This window comes from Mustelus asterias, chromosome 16 (genome assembly GCF_964213995.1).
Source record: "Mustelus asterias chromosome 16, sMusAst1.hap1.1, whole genome shotgun sequence".
Lineage (NCBI taxonomy): Eukaryota > Metazoa > Chordata > Chondrichthyes > Carcharhiniformes > Triakidae > Mustelus > Mustelus asterias.
The window spans coordinates 23,385,766-23,402,398 of NC_135816.1; the positions used below are offsets into that span (position 1 = coordinate 23,385,766).

Genomic DNA, 16,633 nt, shown 5'->3' on the forward strand with positions numbered 1-16,633 from the left:
AGTCAGTCAACATTAATGGAAAGATGTCAAGTTAATATATCGTACTTCAGAACTGGAAAAAATGTCAAACTGAACAGCAGCTAAAAAGGAATACAACAAATGGAAGGGAACAGAGAAAATGGGAGAGGTGGGGAGGGGGAGTGGAATACATACAGATACGATACTAGAATGACTAGTAAAATTTTAAAAAGAAACCGAAGCTGATTAAATGGCTGAATTGGTGTTAAGAACCATAATAAAATAAATTAAGGATATTTGCTAGGCAGAGAATGTGTGAATAGGGTGTCAGGGGTTGTGAGGCAGGTCTGAAATGGAAATGGTATGGTCTGGCAAAGTGGAAGAGAATGTAGCAAGACTGTTTGACTTGCTATTCTCTTCTCCAGCTCCTGTATTATGTTGCAACCTGCCTTCCCTTCCATTCTGGACTGAATAGCCTTCCATACGGTCAATTTCTGTGAACTTTGGTAATTGTTGTGGATTAATGTCGGGGATCACAAAATTTCAGTGTCACGGATACTTTATTTGATTACCATCTCATCGCGTTAAATGTAGCTGTTGTTGAAAATGTTTTTGCCTTCCTGTTATAGGTTTTGACACCTGACGAGCTGAAGGCAGCAAAAGAAGCTGTTGCATTTGGTTGTATCAAATATGCTGACCTCTCGCATAATAGGTTAAATGACTATATCTTCTCTTTCGACAAAATGTTGGATGACAGGGGAAACACTGCGGCCTATTTGCTGTACGCCTTCACTAGAATCAGGTGAGACACCTCTGAGGAAATGTTACTGTTTATGGGATATGGTAGTATTTGTGAGCATACTGGTGATCTAGGTGCACGGTAGCAGTCTTTAGCACTGCTGCCTCACAGCGCCAGGGAACCAGGTTCAATTCCTGGCTTGAGTCACTGTGTGTGTGTGTGTGTGTGTGTGTATAGAGTTTGCACATTCTCCACGTGTCTGCGTGGGTTTCCTCCGAATGCTCCGAGTTTCCTCCCACATTCTGAAAGACGTGCTGGTTAGCTGCATTGACCTGAACAGGCACCAGGGAGTTTCACAGTAACTTCATTGCAGTGTTAATGTAAGCTTTACTTGTGACTAATAAATAAACTTTATGTCAGTGAGCAACTCAGATTAGCAGTTTGTCTTAATTGGTTATGCTGCAGCAGTGGTATAACGTGCACCGGCGTCCATGTTAGAGGAGTATGTTGCATTGTCGGGAGCCCCCAAATCAAAATGCTTTCTGAGAAGAATCCAAATCCTTGCCACTTGTTCCGAAAAATAACACGTTGCTATTTCACAACTCTTCAGCCAGTGTAAGCAAAGGTTGGTGTGTGGCATAAAGGCACCAAAACATGCAGAAACCTTGTCTTATTTAAGAAATGGAGAGACCGTGACGACCTATTTGCAAGTTAAATCTTAAAACATCCCTCGTTGATGAAATAATTTTCTGTCTCTTTAAAGCAGAAATACAATAGGTGGGCCGAAGGGCCTATTCCTATGCTGTATTGTTCTATCATTTGAAGCTTCAGTATCTAGTTTGTGCCACTAGAGGTTCTCAGCGAGCTGTAGGAAAGCATTGGCTTGTAGGGTGATGAGGGATTGTTGTGATGCAATTTCAAAAGTTTTTTTTATTCCCTTCTCTTCACATTCCTAATTGCTTTTGAAGATTGCTATGCTCATGAGTCACATGTAGACCAGACAGATAAAGATGTCCGATTTCCTTCCCTAAAGGACTTTAGAACCAACTAGGTTTTTATGACAATCAGTAGTTTCATGGTCACCATTACTTATATTCCCGATTTATCAACTGAGTTCAAATTCCATCATTACCCATGTCCTCAGAGCATTCACCAGGATCTCTGGATTACTAATCCATCACCGACTCCGCTGAGAATTATAACAACTCTTCAGGCATAACAACATGTCTAACTTTTTACCCACTTTAATCTGTGGTAATATCTTTTTAATTCTGCCTTCTATAACATTAAAAAAAATAAATGTTAAAAAAATATCTTTTATTCACGTTGCAAGCAGAAAATATAGTGAGAGCCCATTGGATGCTTTATTCATTTAAACATATTCTCAGCACATCCTTTTATTATCTATCTGACCAAGTGTGGGATCGGCGAGCCGTTATAAAATTGACACCGGGGAGAAATCTTTCCGGTAGCTAGGTTATACATGATGCAAAGGAAGATGGTTGTGTTCGATGTAAGCTGATCATTTCAGCTCCTGGACATGGCTGTAGGAATTCATCAGGGCAATGTCCATGACCTAATTATCTTGAGCTACTCCATCAATGACCTTCCCTCCATCATAAGGTCAGAAGTAGGTATGTTGTCTGGTGATTGCACAGTGGTCAGTCCTACTCATAACTCCTCAGATAATGAAGCAATTCATGCCTGCCTGCAGCAACTCCTGGATAACATGGGGTGGCACAGTGGTGAGCACGGCTGCCTCACAGCGCCAGGGACCTGGGCTTGATTCCTGGTTTGGGTCACTGTTTGTGTGGAGTTTGCATGTTCCCCCCGTGTCTGCGTGGGTTTCCTTCGGGTGCTCCGGTTTCCTCCCACAGTCTGAAAGTGCTGGTTAGGTGCACTGACTTGAACAGGCGCTGTAGTGTGACAACTAGGGAAAATTCATGGTAACTTCATTGCAGTGTTAATGTAAGCCTTACTTGTGACCTGTAAATAAACTTAATGACTCTAGGACTATGAAATGGCAAGAAATGCTCAAGCAAAGTGCCATCTCAAACAAGAAAGAGTTTAGTCACCTTTCCTTTGACTTTCAACAGCATTACCGATGTCAAATACCCACCTTCAACATCCTGCAGGTCATCATTGATCAGAAACCTAACAGGACCAGCCGGAGTACAATAAAATCTTTGTTCCCCGGCATGGTTGGGGAACGGGTGGTATAGGTTAATCAAAAATGCTAGTTAACAGTGAGTTACATTACTCCAGTCACAGGACAAGGTGCTGTCTGTCTTTGAGGGATTAGGGGAATCAGCTGGGCAGTAGCCCTAGCACAGCAAGGCATCACAGTAAAAACACCATGGCCTTCAAGCATATCTTTTCAAAGAAATCGAGCTGTCACTTTTTGCATGGTGTATCTTTGTTCAGGCGCAATAACCAAAACTAACCCAATAATTAAATCATTTCCATTTAAAGCCTAAGACCAACAACTGCAGATTTACAATCTGCTGTTTTTTTTTAAAGAATGCATTATCTGGGCATTGGAAGTGACCGCCTTTCAAAAAGACTTTAGGTGTCAGAAGTTCCGGTTACCCGAGAGTTCCGGTTGATAACGCCAGACAATGCGCCATTTACTCCACCATCGTTTCTTTATTGTTGGTGAATCAGAATCCTGAAACTCCCTGTGTAATGGCATTGTGGGAGTATCTGCACTTAATGGATCACAGTGCTTCAAGAAGGGTGGTCCACCACAACCTTCACAAGGCCAATTAGAGCATGGCCAGTCACACCCAAGTCCCATCAACGAATAAAAACTGTTAAATCTGGCATGTTGTGCTGCTGTAATACTGGAGTTCTGTCACTAGAGGGGACCATCCCCATTCAACTATGGAAATCTGTTTCCAGTACTGTTCAGCTCACTGGCTCTTTGCTCTGTAGCCAAAAACTAATTATTCAGTTCTGTATCTACCCTGTTTCAAATATTTATCCAGTTTTGCCTTAAAAGATGTTATGATCTCTCTTAACTCCTGTGACAAAGCATTTCATGATCCATCAACCTCTGATGAAAGATCATCGACCTGAAGCATTAACTGCTGGACTTGCTGAGTATTTCCAACATTTTCGGTTTTTTATTTCAATCTCCATCTTATTATTTTGGTCACAATTTTTAATTGACTCTTTATGAATAACCAGAGCACATAGTTTTACCTCATTAGCCCTAGCTATCGAATCCCTTCAGCATTTTAAAACCCTCTACTAGATCTCATCTTGGTCATCTCTGCTTCAGCAGTAGTAGTTCCGGTATCAACTTTATCCCAGCAAGCTGTAGGAATTGGATTCTGGCGAATCATAACATTAACGACTCAAATTTGACTCGCAAGTTCAGTCATAGAATGTCAATCAAGGTATACATATGCGTTTTTCTCCCTCCATGCTTTTACTGCCTGTGTTTGGTGGATCTCATGGGTGATATTAAAATATAGATAAGTGCAGACCTTCAGTGCACAGAGGAGAAATTATGTTTGAGAATTAAACTTATTGCACTCTCGGGTGGAAAGGAGTTGACTTGTGTTTGATTTGCTGCGTAGCTACTTTCTTGAATAGACTGTCAGGAGAAGAGGAGCCAGTGAACAGCTGTTTATAGAAAACCTTTGATAGGTCATCCATCTTCTGTATTCTTGGTGGAGCAATTGTATCAAAAACCACAAACCCTTACTTGGAATGTCCTCTTAATAGTGCTCACACCGAGATCTGAATCCATTCCAGACTTTCACCATGGCGCAGTCTTTCCTTTATTAGATCCTACGTGGAAAGTGTTTAGAAATCACAGAATCCCTACAGTGCAGAAGGAGGCCATTCAGCCCTTCGAGCCTGCACTGACCACAATCCCATCCAGGCCCTATCCCCTGCTAATCTCCCTGACACTAAGGGTCAACTTACCATGGCCAATAAACCTAATCTGCAAGTCTTTGGACTGTGGGAGGAAACCCACGCAGACATGGGGAGAGTGTGCAAACTCTACAGTGACCCGAGGCCGGAATTGAACCTGGGTCCCTGTGCTAACCACTGTGCCACCCTGAATGTGCCATTGACGGTGTAATGCATCCCTGAAAGAAAGCCGTTGGGTTTCTCAGTATGCAGTGGATTAATTATGACAAACTGCAGTTGCGATCGATTTAAAATGTGACATCCTTTGCAGATCCATAAGTCGACTTGCAAACATCGATGACGCAACCTTGCAGAAAGCAGCTGCAGAAACAGCCATCCTGCTAAATCATGAGAAGGAATGGAAGTTGGGTAAATGCATTCTGCGATTCCCAGAAATCATAAAGAAGATCCTGGATGACCTGTATCTGCATACCCTCTGCGATTACCTCTTTGAACTGGCCACTACCTTCACAGAGTTCTATGACAACTGTTACTGTGTGGAGAAGGACAGGCAGACAGGTGAGTCAAACTGCATTTCTGCATATTGCATTGTTCTTTGTCGTCAGCTGTTGTTTAAAAAATATTGTCAGAACAACAGTAGTGACTGTCAGCAAAATGCCTTCCAAATGGTATTGGTAACAGTTTCATGTGGTCCGGATGGCTCAAAGATCTTCACAGCTGATTGATTACTTTTGAAAGTTAGTCTTAATGTAGATAAATATACACAACGGGGTCAGACAAAGCAATGAGATAAATTTTTTTTGAAGAAGGTTGAGTGAGAAGAATCGATTCACACACAGGAAATCTCGACTCTTTGTCTGCCTAAACAGAAAAATGGGGCTTTTCTTTAGTGTTACATTGGAACGGCATCATGACAGTGCAACACTCTTTTTAAAATGTTTGTGCTCAAATCCTGAAGTGAGGACACTCTGGCTTAAAAACGAACGCTGTTAACTGAGATACAATGTCTTCCTTCAAGTCGAGTGAGATTGGGTGAAGATCTGAAATTCTTTGTATTTTGCACAGTGGTATGATGGGCTATTTTAGACAAGAAGGTTCTTCAGTTTAGAATTCAATGTGAAAGTTAAATTAAGGATGATACCTAAAGAGCTATGGTCAAATAAATTCTTACGAATAATACCTGTTTATAAATCAGATGCTCAATCTTAACTGATGTTTGAGGTTGGTAGCAGTTGCAATTTCAGACAGATAGACATGGGAGTCACAAAAGCTGGCCAAAATTGGATGGTTTAAAGGAAAACCATTTACTTTACCTGGATCTGCAGTCGCTTCACATGATGCTGTTCTTTCAGGATGTAATATTGACTTGCTGGACAGATAAAGGAAGAGATATTGTGCTTTTCTGAATTTGGAAGCTGCAGTGTTTTACTCTGTATTTTTGGTAGTTTTTGCTAAAAAGCTTTTTTTCACCACAACCCCTCAAAAGGAAAGAAGTTGAAACGTTCACAATTGAGTCTTTTTTTTAAAAGGTCTTGTTAAAGGGACTATTGAGATTGTGGCTGTAGCTACCACAAAAATCATGACTCAAGTGAAATAATTTGCAAGGCTAAATGCAGAACAAATCAATATATCTAAAAGCAAATCTGTGAGGCTAATCGTATATCATGGTGCTCCCCTATTTCTTAACTGTAGGTATTTGATTTCCTGTTTGTGATTGCCAGCTTTTAATATGTCTCCATTTTACTGCAGGTGAAGTTGTCAAAGTGAACATGTGGCGGATGCTGCTGTGTGATGCTACTGCTGCTGTCATGGCGAAGAGTTTTTCTATCCTGGGACTCAAACCTGTTCAGAGGATGTGATTTGGTGCTTTGCCTTTGCTGTAACCATCATTATGAACACTTTGATGCTGTGTTTCTGTATCTTAAATAAAAACCTAAAGTAAAGAACATCTGTTCATTGTTAGTATGCGGGTGGGGTGGGGGTAGGGTAGACCCTGATATTTGCTGAAAGGAACCAGAGACAAAGTTCCATATGCTCCCTATAAAAGTGGTAGTGATGAACACACTGCAATAGTTTATGCACTCCACACAAGGGACAAGAACTGTCACCTGCAATATTCCACCCCTGTAGTCTCTCTAAAACTGCACCAGTCTTTTACAAGAACTCTGGAGCATGTATTTGTAAAAGTTGGCAGCCCTTCTTGGATGTTGCAGAGGGAGTGTAACAGGAAGGTTAACACAACTACCTTATTTCCTGGTAAGTACATATCAGCCATTTTTCACAGGGAATCGAACATGGGAATACCAGCACCTGCAAGTTCCCCTCCTGACTTGGAACTCTGTGGGTGTACCTACACCACATGGACTGCAGCAGTTTAAAAAAGCAGCTCACCAGCACCTTCAAGGGTAATTTACAATGTACCTGTCATTGGCGAGACTAGCATTTACTGCCCATCTCGAGAACGAAAATAGTGATATTGTACAGAATAATGTATTTGCTGATAGTTTTGAAACTGTCATCAAAATTCCATTAACCAACCCTGGTTCCCAGCACTGAAATACAAGCTTGTGCTTTAGGCGATGGGGGTAGTAATCCCAGGTTGAAAGCAGACTGACTGCTAGCACTTTACTCCAACTGAACGTGAGGAATAAAATAAATTACTGCAGCAACATGGTGCTTTGTGATTTAATTTTAAAATGACAGGCGCAAGAGGCAATGTAGCATGGTGGGCTACATTTCGTGTTACAAGGGAAACAAGACACATGCAGTTGCTTCTGTCATATATTTAATAAGTAGGATAATCAACTGATGGACATGGGAGTTTTAAGATGCAGTAAATATATTTACATAATGAAAGTACAAAATGTATAGATGCACATAAATAGATAAAAATGTAATTTGATTTCCTTAATCTTGGCATTAAGTAATATCAGAAATGGTTCACTTAACATAAATATCTGCAGTTAATTTTTTTTTGGCAATCCAGCATCTCGAAAGACAGGCCTTATACCAAGGTTCAGCAGCTGCGTAGAAAAATCAAAGTGATCGACAGCTCAGTATCCTTAAACTTGCCATCGAGTAATACCTTGTACGTCTTAAGTGAAACAATATAAAATATAAAAAATGTTAAACTTGTTATAAGGAATATGAATTGAACCACTAATTAATGATTCAATTAATTTACACTTGGACCTACTAGACATTCTGCAGAATTGATTTTTTCCCCCCTTGCTAATCTTTTTCCCAGTCACCATGAATAAAGCTGACAGGCCATATATTATTTCAAACTGTCATCACTCGTTTGTCAGCTTTAGACAGGAGCAGGGAACAATGGGGGTAACTTTAATTTGGTCAACAGGCACTATCTGATCAAATTACAATTGTCCCAGATGTGTCTTTTGTACTATTGATCAGTAAACAGGAGCAGCGAACAAGGTCGTCACAGTTGGGTAGATAAAGGATCAATTGTTTGTTTGACAGTGAGATTTGTGATATCTTGCCTGAATGTTGAAGCTCTAGTTGGAAATTCAATAACCATTTTCACATAAAATAGGAGAGGAAGGACCTTACGTCTTCCCCTCGCTTGGTCTCTGTTGCCAAGTGACCATTGTGGTTACTTTATCTGGTACAAAGTAAAGCAAGTCACACATTTACACTATTCAGTTGCAGAATAAGAAAAGACCTCTAAAGATCAACGGTTATACAATTAAAAAACTTAAAACAGCTGTGCTGGAAACTCCATGATGAATGTCAAATGTTCTGAAATTTTAATTCGGCCTATTAACTTCCTCGTCATAAATGAAAGCAATCTTCCCTAAGTTTACTCCAAAACTGGTTTCTTCTTGACAAACTCTTGGTTCATCAACTTCCATTATTTATTTCATTTCCTGTTATTCAATACCGTTTGAGCTAAGTTTTAAATATGCCATGAACATGAAGCAAGACAGTGTGGTCTGTTCATTTTGGCCATTCTTCCAAATGCAATTTGCTAAGAACTTTGGTGGTATAGAGGGTACCTGCCTCAAATAACTGCAAGGCTAAAGTTAGTTCTGCAAACAGAATACTGTTGATGCTGTGAATACTCACAGGGCCTGGCAGAAGCTGGAGAGAGAAAAAGAGTGAACATTTCAGGTGTTTGAAGAAAGGTGATGACCAGACACATTGAGCTGGATTTTATGGGGTGCCACACTCCCATTCCCTCACCCTCCAGCTAAAAGGTCAGGAAGAGCAATTTAACCGTAGGAGCAGCGATAATTCCTTTAAAGCAAGACTTGTGCTCATTCCTCGAAAGGAAGTCTTGCCTTAAGAGTTGCTGACTGATTGGTTTGGTGGGCATATCTTTAATTCCAGCAGCACCAACCACAGGTGGTGACCACTGCTCGTACTATCAGCAGTCCTGCTGTCCCTGAACTTACCCTCAAATAGAGGAGATCAGATGTCAGTGAAGTTGGTGGGTCTGGGTTCAAGAGTGGTGGAGGTGGAGGGTGATGAAAGAGTTTTCCATTGCCCGACAACCACCTGTGCAGCTAAAGCTGGGTAAAGTACATGCGGTGGTGGCCATCCAACTCTTGTCCTCATTTTCCCCCAAACCCCATAAAACTTCGGGTGATTAGGTGGCAGAAAGGATCCCCCCCTCTCCCCTTTCAAACTCACGAGTGTGTGTATAAAGTCTCTCCCATTAGCTCTTTCTCTGTCCACAGATGTTGCTAGACCTGTTGTGTATTCCAGCATTTTCTGTTTTCATTTAAAATGAGTTCTGTGCCGTTTTTCTTTGTGCTCCTATCACTGAGGTCTCAATTCCCATGGGAAAGGGATAGTTCATACTTTTTTTTAAAAAATGGGCTCTGCATCCATTGCTTATTTGACATTAGTCAGTGAAAAATGGGAAATGTTAATGGTTAAGATCATCTGCCTCTTCACTTATTACCATCTCTCCATCCAGAATGAAAGAAGGATTTGCATCATTTAATAGCGACAGAGTTATGGGAACCAGGGGACAATGTTAAAGTTATAGTGTTAATCTCTTCTATTGAGGAGGCACATAGTTAGATTATAAATTGAGGAAAATCATTTTGTAAGTAAATGCGAGAAAGTTTACATTTGCACTTTGTATTTTGTTGATCTACAATGTTGGGATTAAAAACAAATTCTAAGCCAACACATCACGGGCAGCCTTCTTGGCTAAAAAAACTTGTTGTAGGGACCTTAAAAAAAAGTTAATAAACATCTTTGTTTGGTATGGAAAACAATGCCTGGGCTGCTTTGTTACAGATGTCGCACTTTCCTATTGCTGAGATGTTGATGAACCCTATGACTTGCTGTGGTCTCCCATTGCAATAATCACCTGTATGTCGGGGTGGGGGGTGGGCAGCTTGTTAATGGGATGTTACTTTGGGCCAGGAGCTAAAGTACCCTCCAAAATATGCAGCAAATATGCTTATAAATGGGAAATGCAACTTGCCGCCGTTTGACCAGATTCAATCATAATTTAGATTGGAATATGTTGATCATGAATATTCCAATGTTGGTTAGTACTTCTGAGAAACCAACGCTGTGCCGCCTTCTTCCCCCACCCCTACTCCACTCCCATCAAATCATTAGAGGAGTGAATTTGCTTTGGGTGATCTTCCCCACCCCACTATCCCTTAACCCCAAATCTGTCATCATCGCTGCAGTTGCTGGCTTGCACTCCCAGTTGCTGATGAATTGCACTTAAAAAGACATAATTCTACGATAAAACTGCATGACTGTTTCAAATTTTTGTTTCCCGTAATTCATCATCGGATGCTGTGAAGGAGTGTCTAATCTTGAGGAGTTCGGCAGCACAGCGATAGCCAAATACTCTGTTGTACCATTCGGGAGTTCGACCCCTGCAAGAAACCAGAGCGACAGAATGAATGAGTTTTTGAAACTTTGTATTCTGGCTCACATTGTAATTTCCAGTTGCTCTACAACAACAAAAATTTATCTAACACTTGTAATTAAACATCCCAGAGTTTCAAGATATGATGATAACAAGCCTTACAGTGAGAAAGCTGCAAATTATTGTTAGTTTGTAGATCTATTTTTAAAGGGGCGATCTGATAGAAGTCTACAATATTGTGAGGGACATGGAACGAGTGGATAGTCAGAAGCTTTTTCCCCCTCAGAGTGGAGAGTTGGTTACTTGGGGGCATAAGTTTAAGGTGCGAGGGGCAAGGTTTAAAGGAGATGTATGAGGCAAGTTTTTTTTTACACAGAGGGTGGTGGATGCCTGGAACTCGCTGCCGGGGGAGGTAGTGGAAGCAGATACGATAGTGACTTTAAAAGGGACGTCTTGACAAACAATAGGATGGGAATAGAGGGATATGATCCCTGGAAGGGTAGGGGGTTTTAGTTCACATGGGCAGTGCAGGCTTGTTCCTGTGTTTTAATTTTCTTTGTTCCGTGCTCTATTATAAAATCGGGAGAAGATGCAGGGAGACCAACATAGTATTCATAGAAGCAAGCTATAGGCTTCTAGATGTTATCTTTGATTGCAGCGTATATGTTGATCTTTGAAGCCTGCAGAAATCCTTCCAATAGAATAGACCTGCAAAGGTGGCGTGGCACTGTTTTTGTTACTAGCCATGTAATAGAATATGACATTACGCTAGAACTGTACACAAAAGTGCTGGTTAGACCACAGCTTGACTACTGCATACAGTTCCCACCACATTACAGGAAAGGTGTAATTGCAATGCGAGTGCAGAAGAGATTTATGCAGATGTGGCCAGGACTGAAAAATGGACTGAGGAAAGATTGTTTTTCTTGGAAGAAACAGAGGCAGCTGACTTAATTGAGGTGCAATATATTAACTGGTGACTATATGGAGTAAATAGGGATGACCTAATTACCTTAGCAGAAGGATCATAGAGTTAGGGCAAACATGAGAGAGATTAGAGGGGAGAGGAGGAAACATTTTTTCATCCAGATGGTTTTCAGGACTTGGAACTCAGTGCTTGAAGAGGCAACAACTCTCATGTATTTGGATGACTACCTAAACTGGAGGACTGTGGACCAAGTGCAGGAAGGTGAGATTGGACATGGATACGGCTTTCCAAATGGCCTCCTTGTGTGGTAAATTTTCTATGATTTCCTGTCTTACCATGAGCAACACGTTAAAATTCATGGACTATAAATACCATTAACAATAATTCTAGTAAAATTTTTACACCCTGAGGATCTTCCTCATCGGCACCCAGATTAACTCTCTTTGAATTCTTCCCATTTACCTTGTGTCTACTCGACAGATATGAGAGAGCTTGGATTTTTGTTCTCCGGTTGGTTCAATGAGATACTCGGACGTGATCACATTTGCTTGGACTCCAAGTAAATGAACTTCTTTGGCATCGACAAAAGTGGCACCTAGCACACAGATTCCTGTTTGCGAGTCTATCTGCCAAACCCTGGAACAAAATTAAACCAGTTAAAGTTCCATTTATAGCTGCCACGGCACATCAGAAACTCACCTGACTCTAGAGCTTTCTACACAAAAGGAATGGACCACTCTGGAAAAGGTTAAGAATTCTCACAGATGGTGTCCTTGGCCTACTCCTGATCCTATTTCTCATATTTTTTAAATGTTTCCTTCACATTTATGCCCATTCCTGTCTTACACACCCTTTTCCCCTGAATCATAATGTTGGCAAATACATTTGTGCTGTTCTTATTAGTTCATAATTTAAAAAAATACTGAGCCAAGATGGAACATTATTCATGCCTTTGCTATTTCGAGACTTTATTAATGAAAATCCTGGCCAACCTTCCACTTTCAACCTCCGTAAATATGAGGATTATCCAAAACCTTGCTGATTGTGTCCTAACTTACAGCAAGTCCATATTTCATTCATCTGCTCACTGACATGGTTAAGCAACACCTCAATTTTAAGATTGTCATCCATATTTTCAAATCGCTTCATGGCCCCACCCCTCACTTATCTCTAATCTTCTCCAGTCCGTCAGTCCTCCGCTAACTGACCTCGATCATTCCCAATGTTAGTTGCTCCACCTTTGCCGACTATGCCTTCAGCTGCCTAAGGCGCTAAGTTCTGGAATTCAATCCCTAAAGCTCTCTGCCTCACTACTTTGCTTTCATCCTTCATGAGGTTCCTCAAAACCTACTTCTTTGATCAAGTGTTTGTGGTTCAATGTCACATTTTGGTTGATATTGCTGTTTGGAACACTATCACCTCCTGCATCCCCAAAGTTCATCCACCACCTACATGGCACAAGTCAGGATAAGTATGATAGAATATTCCCCACTTGCCTGGATGAGTATGGCTGCAACAACGCTCGCGACGTGCAACCACCATCCAGAAAAGAAAACAGCCAACTTGTATGGCATCCCATCCAGCAGCCTAAACTTTCACCTCCTCCATCACCAGCACACAATGTCAGCAGTCTGTACTCCAAGCAAGATGCGTTGCAGCAGCTCAGCAAGCTTCCTTCAACTTCACCTTCTCAACCCATGACCTCTAACATCTAGACGGAAAAGGGCACCAAATGCTTGGGAACACCATCACTGGCAAGATCCCCTCCCAGTCTCACACCATCCTGACCTGGAACTACAGCACCATTCCTTCACTATCAATGGATTAAAATGCTGGAACTCCCTTTCCGAACAGCACTGTGGGTATATCTGTATCAGCTGGATTGCTGCCATTCAAGGAAGCAGCTCGTCACCACCTTCTGAAAGGACAAGTAGGGATGGGGCAACAAATGCCAGCCTAACCAGCAATCCCCACATCACATGAGAGAATATTCTTAAAAATGTTAAAGGCATTATATAAATATAAGTTGCTGTTGAAGTACATCTCAGGAAGTAGTGTGTAATATCTGGAGCCATTTTCCCCTACATCATCTCAACATTGTATATCAATCCAAAACTTAATGCCAAAACATTTTACATATTTCTTGTCCTAGCCATGGAATCCAGATGGTTCCATAAATAGTATCACTATCCTTTTTACATAGATGCTCCCCAGTTGCAGATGCAGTGGCCGGTCAGAAGACCATAGGCTTGCTCCAGTTTATTTATTAGTGTCACAAGTAGGCTTACATTAACACTGCAATGAAGTTACTGTGAAAATCCCTCAGTTGCCACACTCTGGCACCTGTTCGGGTACACTGAAGGAGAATTTAGCATGGCCAATGCACCTAACCAGCACATCTTTCAAACTGTGTGGGGGGCGGGGGAACCAGAGCACCCGGAGGAAACCCACGCAGACACAGGGAGAAGGTGCAGACTCCGCACAGACAATGACCCAAGTCAGGAATCGAACCCGGCTCCCTGGTGCCGTGAGGCAACAGTGCTAACCTCCGTGCCGCCATAGCAAATTCTGCAGATCTTTTTGTGCTGTTAAGAACTAATTGCTCAAATTCAGTGGAATCACCATCAATCCTATTGCCCGTGACTAAACCATCATATTGTACAGATAGATTAAAAGAGAGTCAAGGGAAGGTGAAGAAAGAGAAAATTACTGCTTCCGCAGTGAACAATTTTACAAATCAGGCTTTTCTTAACAATACTGCCAAAGTCTGAGCAAAGGATTCTGTCTCTAAGGAAATTACTAAAATGTATGTTTCTAAGATAGGCGCATATACAAATTGAGATTAAATCCTTGTTGTTTACCTCAAAACTGTGTAGTCTTTGGCTGGGTGTGGGAACGTACTGCTGATGGTGTAATGATAGATCTCAGTCTCATCATCTAGAGTCTCAATGACTTTTGAGTGAAGGAGGTCTTCTTCCCAAAGGTGATGTTCCCGAAGCAAATGGTTCAGAATCTCCTCTGGTGGCCTTTCCAGTTCCGTGGATACTTTCCATAGCCGCAAGGGATGATTGTCATCAACCTGAAAGTACAGATCAATGAAAGTTAGTCATTCTACCTTGAAGTCCATCAATATCAATCATCATCCTTAAATCTGTAATGCTGATACATGGCTCATCTTAACAAAAAAAATTCGAAGTGCTGAACAAGTGTGAAAACAAGAGAGAATTGTGCCCATTCTTTTAGGTGAGAAACAGTGATTCTCACCAGTAGAGGAGTGGATGGAGTCTATTCATGCCGGGAAGCCGACTGCTGAATGCTAGAGGGCACCATTGCACACACATGCCTGATCTCTCAATGCACTAAGTCAAGAGTACATAGTGCACTGGGAGATTGTCACTCCCCCCCCACACATCACCTACCCCAATCTCTTTCCCCCCATCCCCACCGATCACCCAGTGGGCGCACTGCCAGGGTCCCAGGCTGACACTGCCCCTGACCACCCTGAAGGCCTCAATGGCCTCCGGTCCCACTGGCGAAGCCATCATGTCTGGTCCCAGTTTCTGGGGACCATACGCAATCCTCGCCGGTGAGGTTGTTAAGGCAAGTGAGCCCGGACAATTCCATCTTGGGCTCACTAATAAAAGAAGATTTAAATATTATCAGCCTCACACCCTGCCAGGCTGGGAATATCACGAGAGGAGAGAAACTGGATGTGAACCCAGTTTTTCACCTTTTTCACGATTTTACCAGCTCACCCTGCTGATGGGCCGGCATAACGTGCCGACAAGATCGTCCCCAATAGCTTTTGACTCTGCTCACGAAACTAACAGCTCACATTTGGCACTTGTACCCTTAGCCCCATTTTCTATAATTCCCTTGCAAAAACCACCACCACCACCCTACACCATTCTCATCCTTTTTAACATCCTCTTTAAAACCCATCATTTTAAAGTAAAATTTATTTAGTATCACAAGTAGGCTTACATTATCACTGCAATGAAGTTACTGTGAATATCCCCTAGTCGCCACACACTCCGGCACCTGTTCAGGTACACTGAGGGAGAATCTAGCACGGCCAATGCACCTAACCGGCATGTTTTTCAGACTGTGGGAGGAAACCGGAGCACCCGGAGGAAACCCATGCAGACATGGGGAGAACTTGCAGACTCCAAACAGACAATGACCCGAGGCCGGAATCAAACTCTGGTCCCTGGTGCTGTGAAGCAGCTGTGCTAACCACTGTGCCACCCTTTGGAATGAAGAAATTTCTCCTCAGCTCAATCCCTAAATGGCTGATCCCTGATTCTGAGACTGTGACCCCTAGTTCTAGACTCTCCAGCCAAGGGATGCATTTCCCCAGCATCTACTTTGTCAAGTCCTTTAACATTTTTTTTTTAAAGTGTTACAATTAAGGTGGTACCACATTGATAGACATCGGTCACCTTTTTGTACGCGACTTCTGCATGTTCTACACTGGAGCAGCTGATCCAACCTTTATATTTCTCTTTTGCCTCCTTCAGTCGGCTCTGCAAGGAGTTCCGGAGTGCAGCTCTGACATTAAAGTACCACTCCAAATTAGTTAGACCATCATCACAATCCGACTGGAAATCCTGGTTGATGGGCAAGCTTTGGCACTGCTCTACCCATTGCTCAGGAACCTGGAAGAAAGCAAACAATTGTCATTGCCTCAATTACCTGGTCAAAGGTAAATAAGCAGCAGCAAGGAGTTCAATGACAGGAATGGAAAGGATTCAATCAGATTACTCTGGACTTTCTTCTGTATCCATGACTCAGCTTAGGCAGGTTTAGCACACTGGGCAAAACATTCACCTTGACATGCATTAAAGGAACGTGTTAAAGATAATTTGGATCCAAAAAGAAGGCACTCCATTTGCTCAGACCATGAGGAATTCAACCATGACTCAATTGAGTTCATTACTGCACAGCCGTACAAGGAGGTCAGAGTGAGGGGGCAAGATTTGTACATGTGCTCCAGGGATTCGATAGGAGCAGATGCCTTGCGGTCTACAGCATTTTCTCATAATAAAATCTTGCTGCACTCTGACTGAAACTTTAATAAACATTAAACAAGATTTTTTTTGTTAGCTTCATAATTATGAAAGTAGTTTTAAAAATCACAACCGGTTTATGAGTGAAATATATGACGTACGATTCGTAAACATTATTGATTAAATGGGAATTGTAATCGAGGATTAAATTTACAATCAGTACTGATTAACAAACAAGAGCAACAGTTTGC

The 16,633-nt window shown here is 41.8% G+C and overlaps 2 protein-coding genes across 3 annotated transcripts in view; one reads left to right on the forward strand and one right to left on the reverse strand.

Moving 5' to 3' along the window:
- rars1 (arginyl-tRNA synthetase 1) overlaps window positions 1-8,264 on the forward strand; it is a 36,718-nt gene extending 28,454 nt beyond the window's left edge. The window contains exons 13-15 of the mRNA XM_078230760.1: window positions 588-760; window positions 4,893-5,140; window positions 6,332-8,264. Coding sequence (XP_078086886.1) covers window positions 588-760; window positions 4,893-5,140; window positions 6,332-6,441 — 531 coding nt within the window. The 3' untranslated portion in view covers window positions 6,442-8,264. The remainder of the gene's footprint in view (window positions 1-587; window positions 761-4,892; window positions 5,141-6,331) is intronic.
- A 1,899-nt stretch (window positions 8,265-10,163) lies between these two features.
- The window catches only part of LOC144505049 (rho GTPase-activating protein 7), a 156,930-nt gene continuing 150,460 nt past the window's right edge, over window positions 10,164-16,633 (reverse strand). For both annotated transcript variants that reach the window (XM_078230758.1, XM_078230759.1), the window contains exons 11-14: window positions 15,816-16,031; window positions 14,235-14,452; window positions 11,836-12,009; window positions 10,164-10,452 (exon numbers count right to left, since the gene is read on the reverse strand). In XM_078230758.1, the coding sequence (XP_078086884.1) occupies window positions 10,335-10,452; window positions 11,836-12,009; window positions 14,235-14,452; window positions 15,816-16,031 (726 nt within the window). In that variant the 3' untranslated portion in view covers window positions 10,164-10,334. The remainder of the gene's footprint in view (window positions 10,453-11,835; window positions 12,010-14,234; window positions 14,453-15,815; window positions 16,032-16,633) is intronic.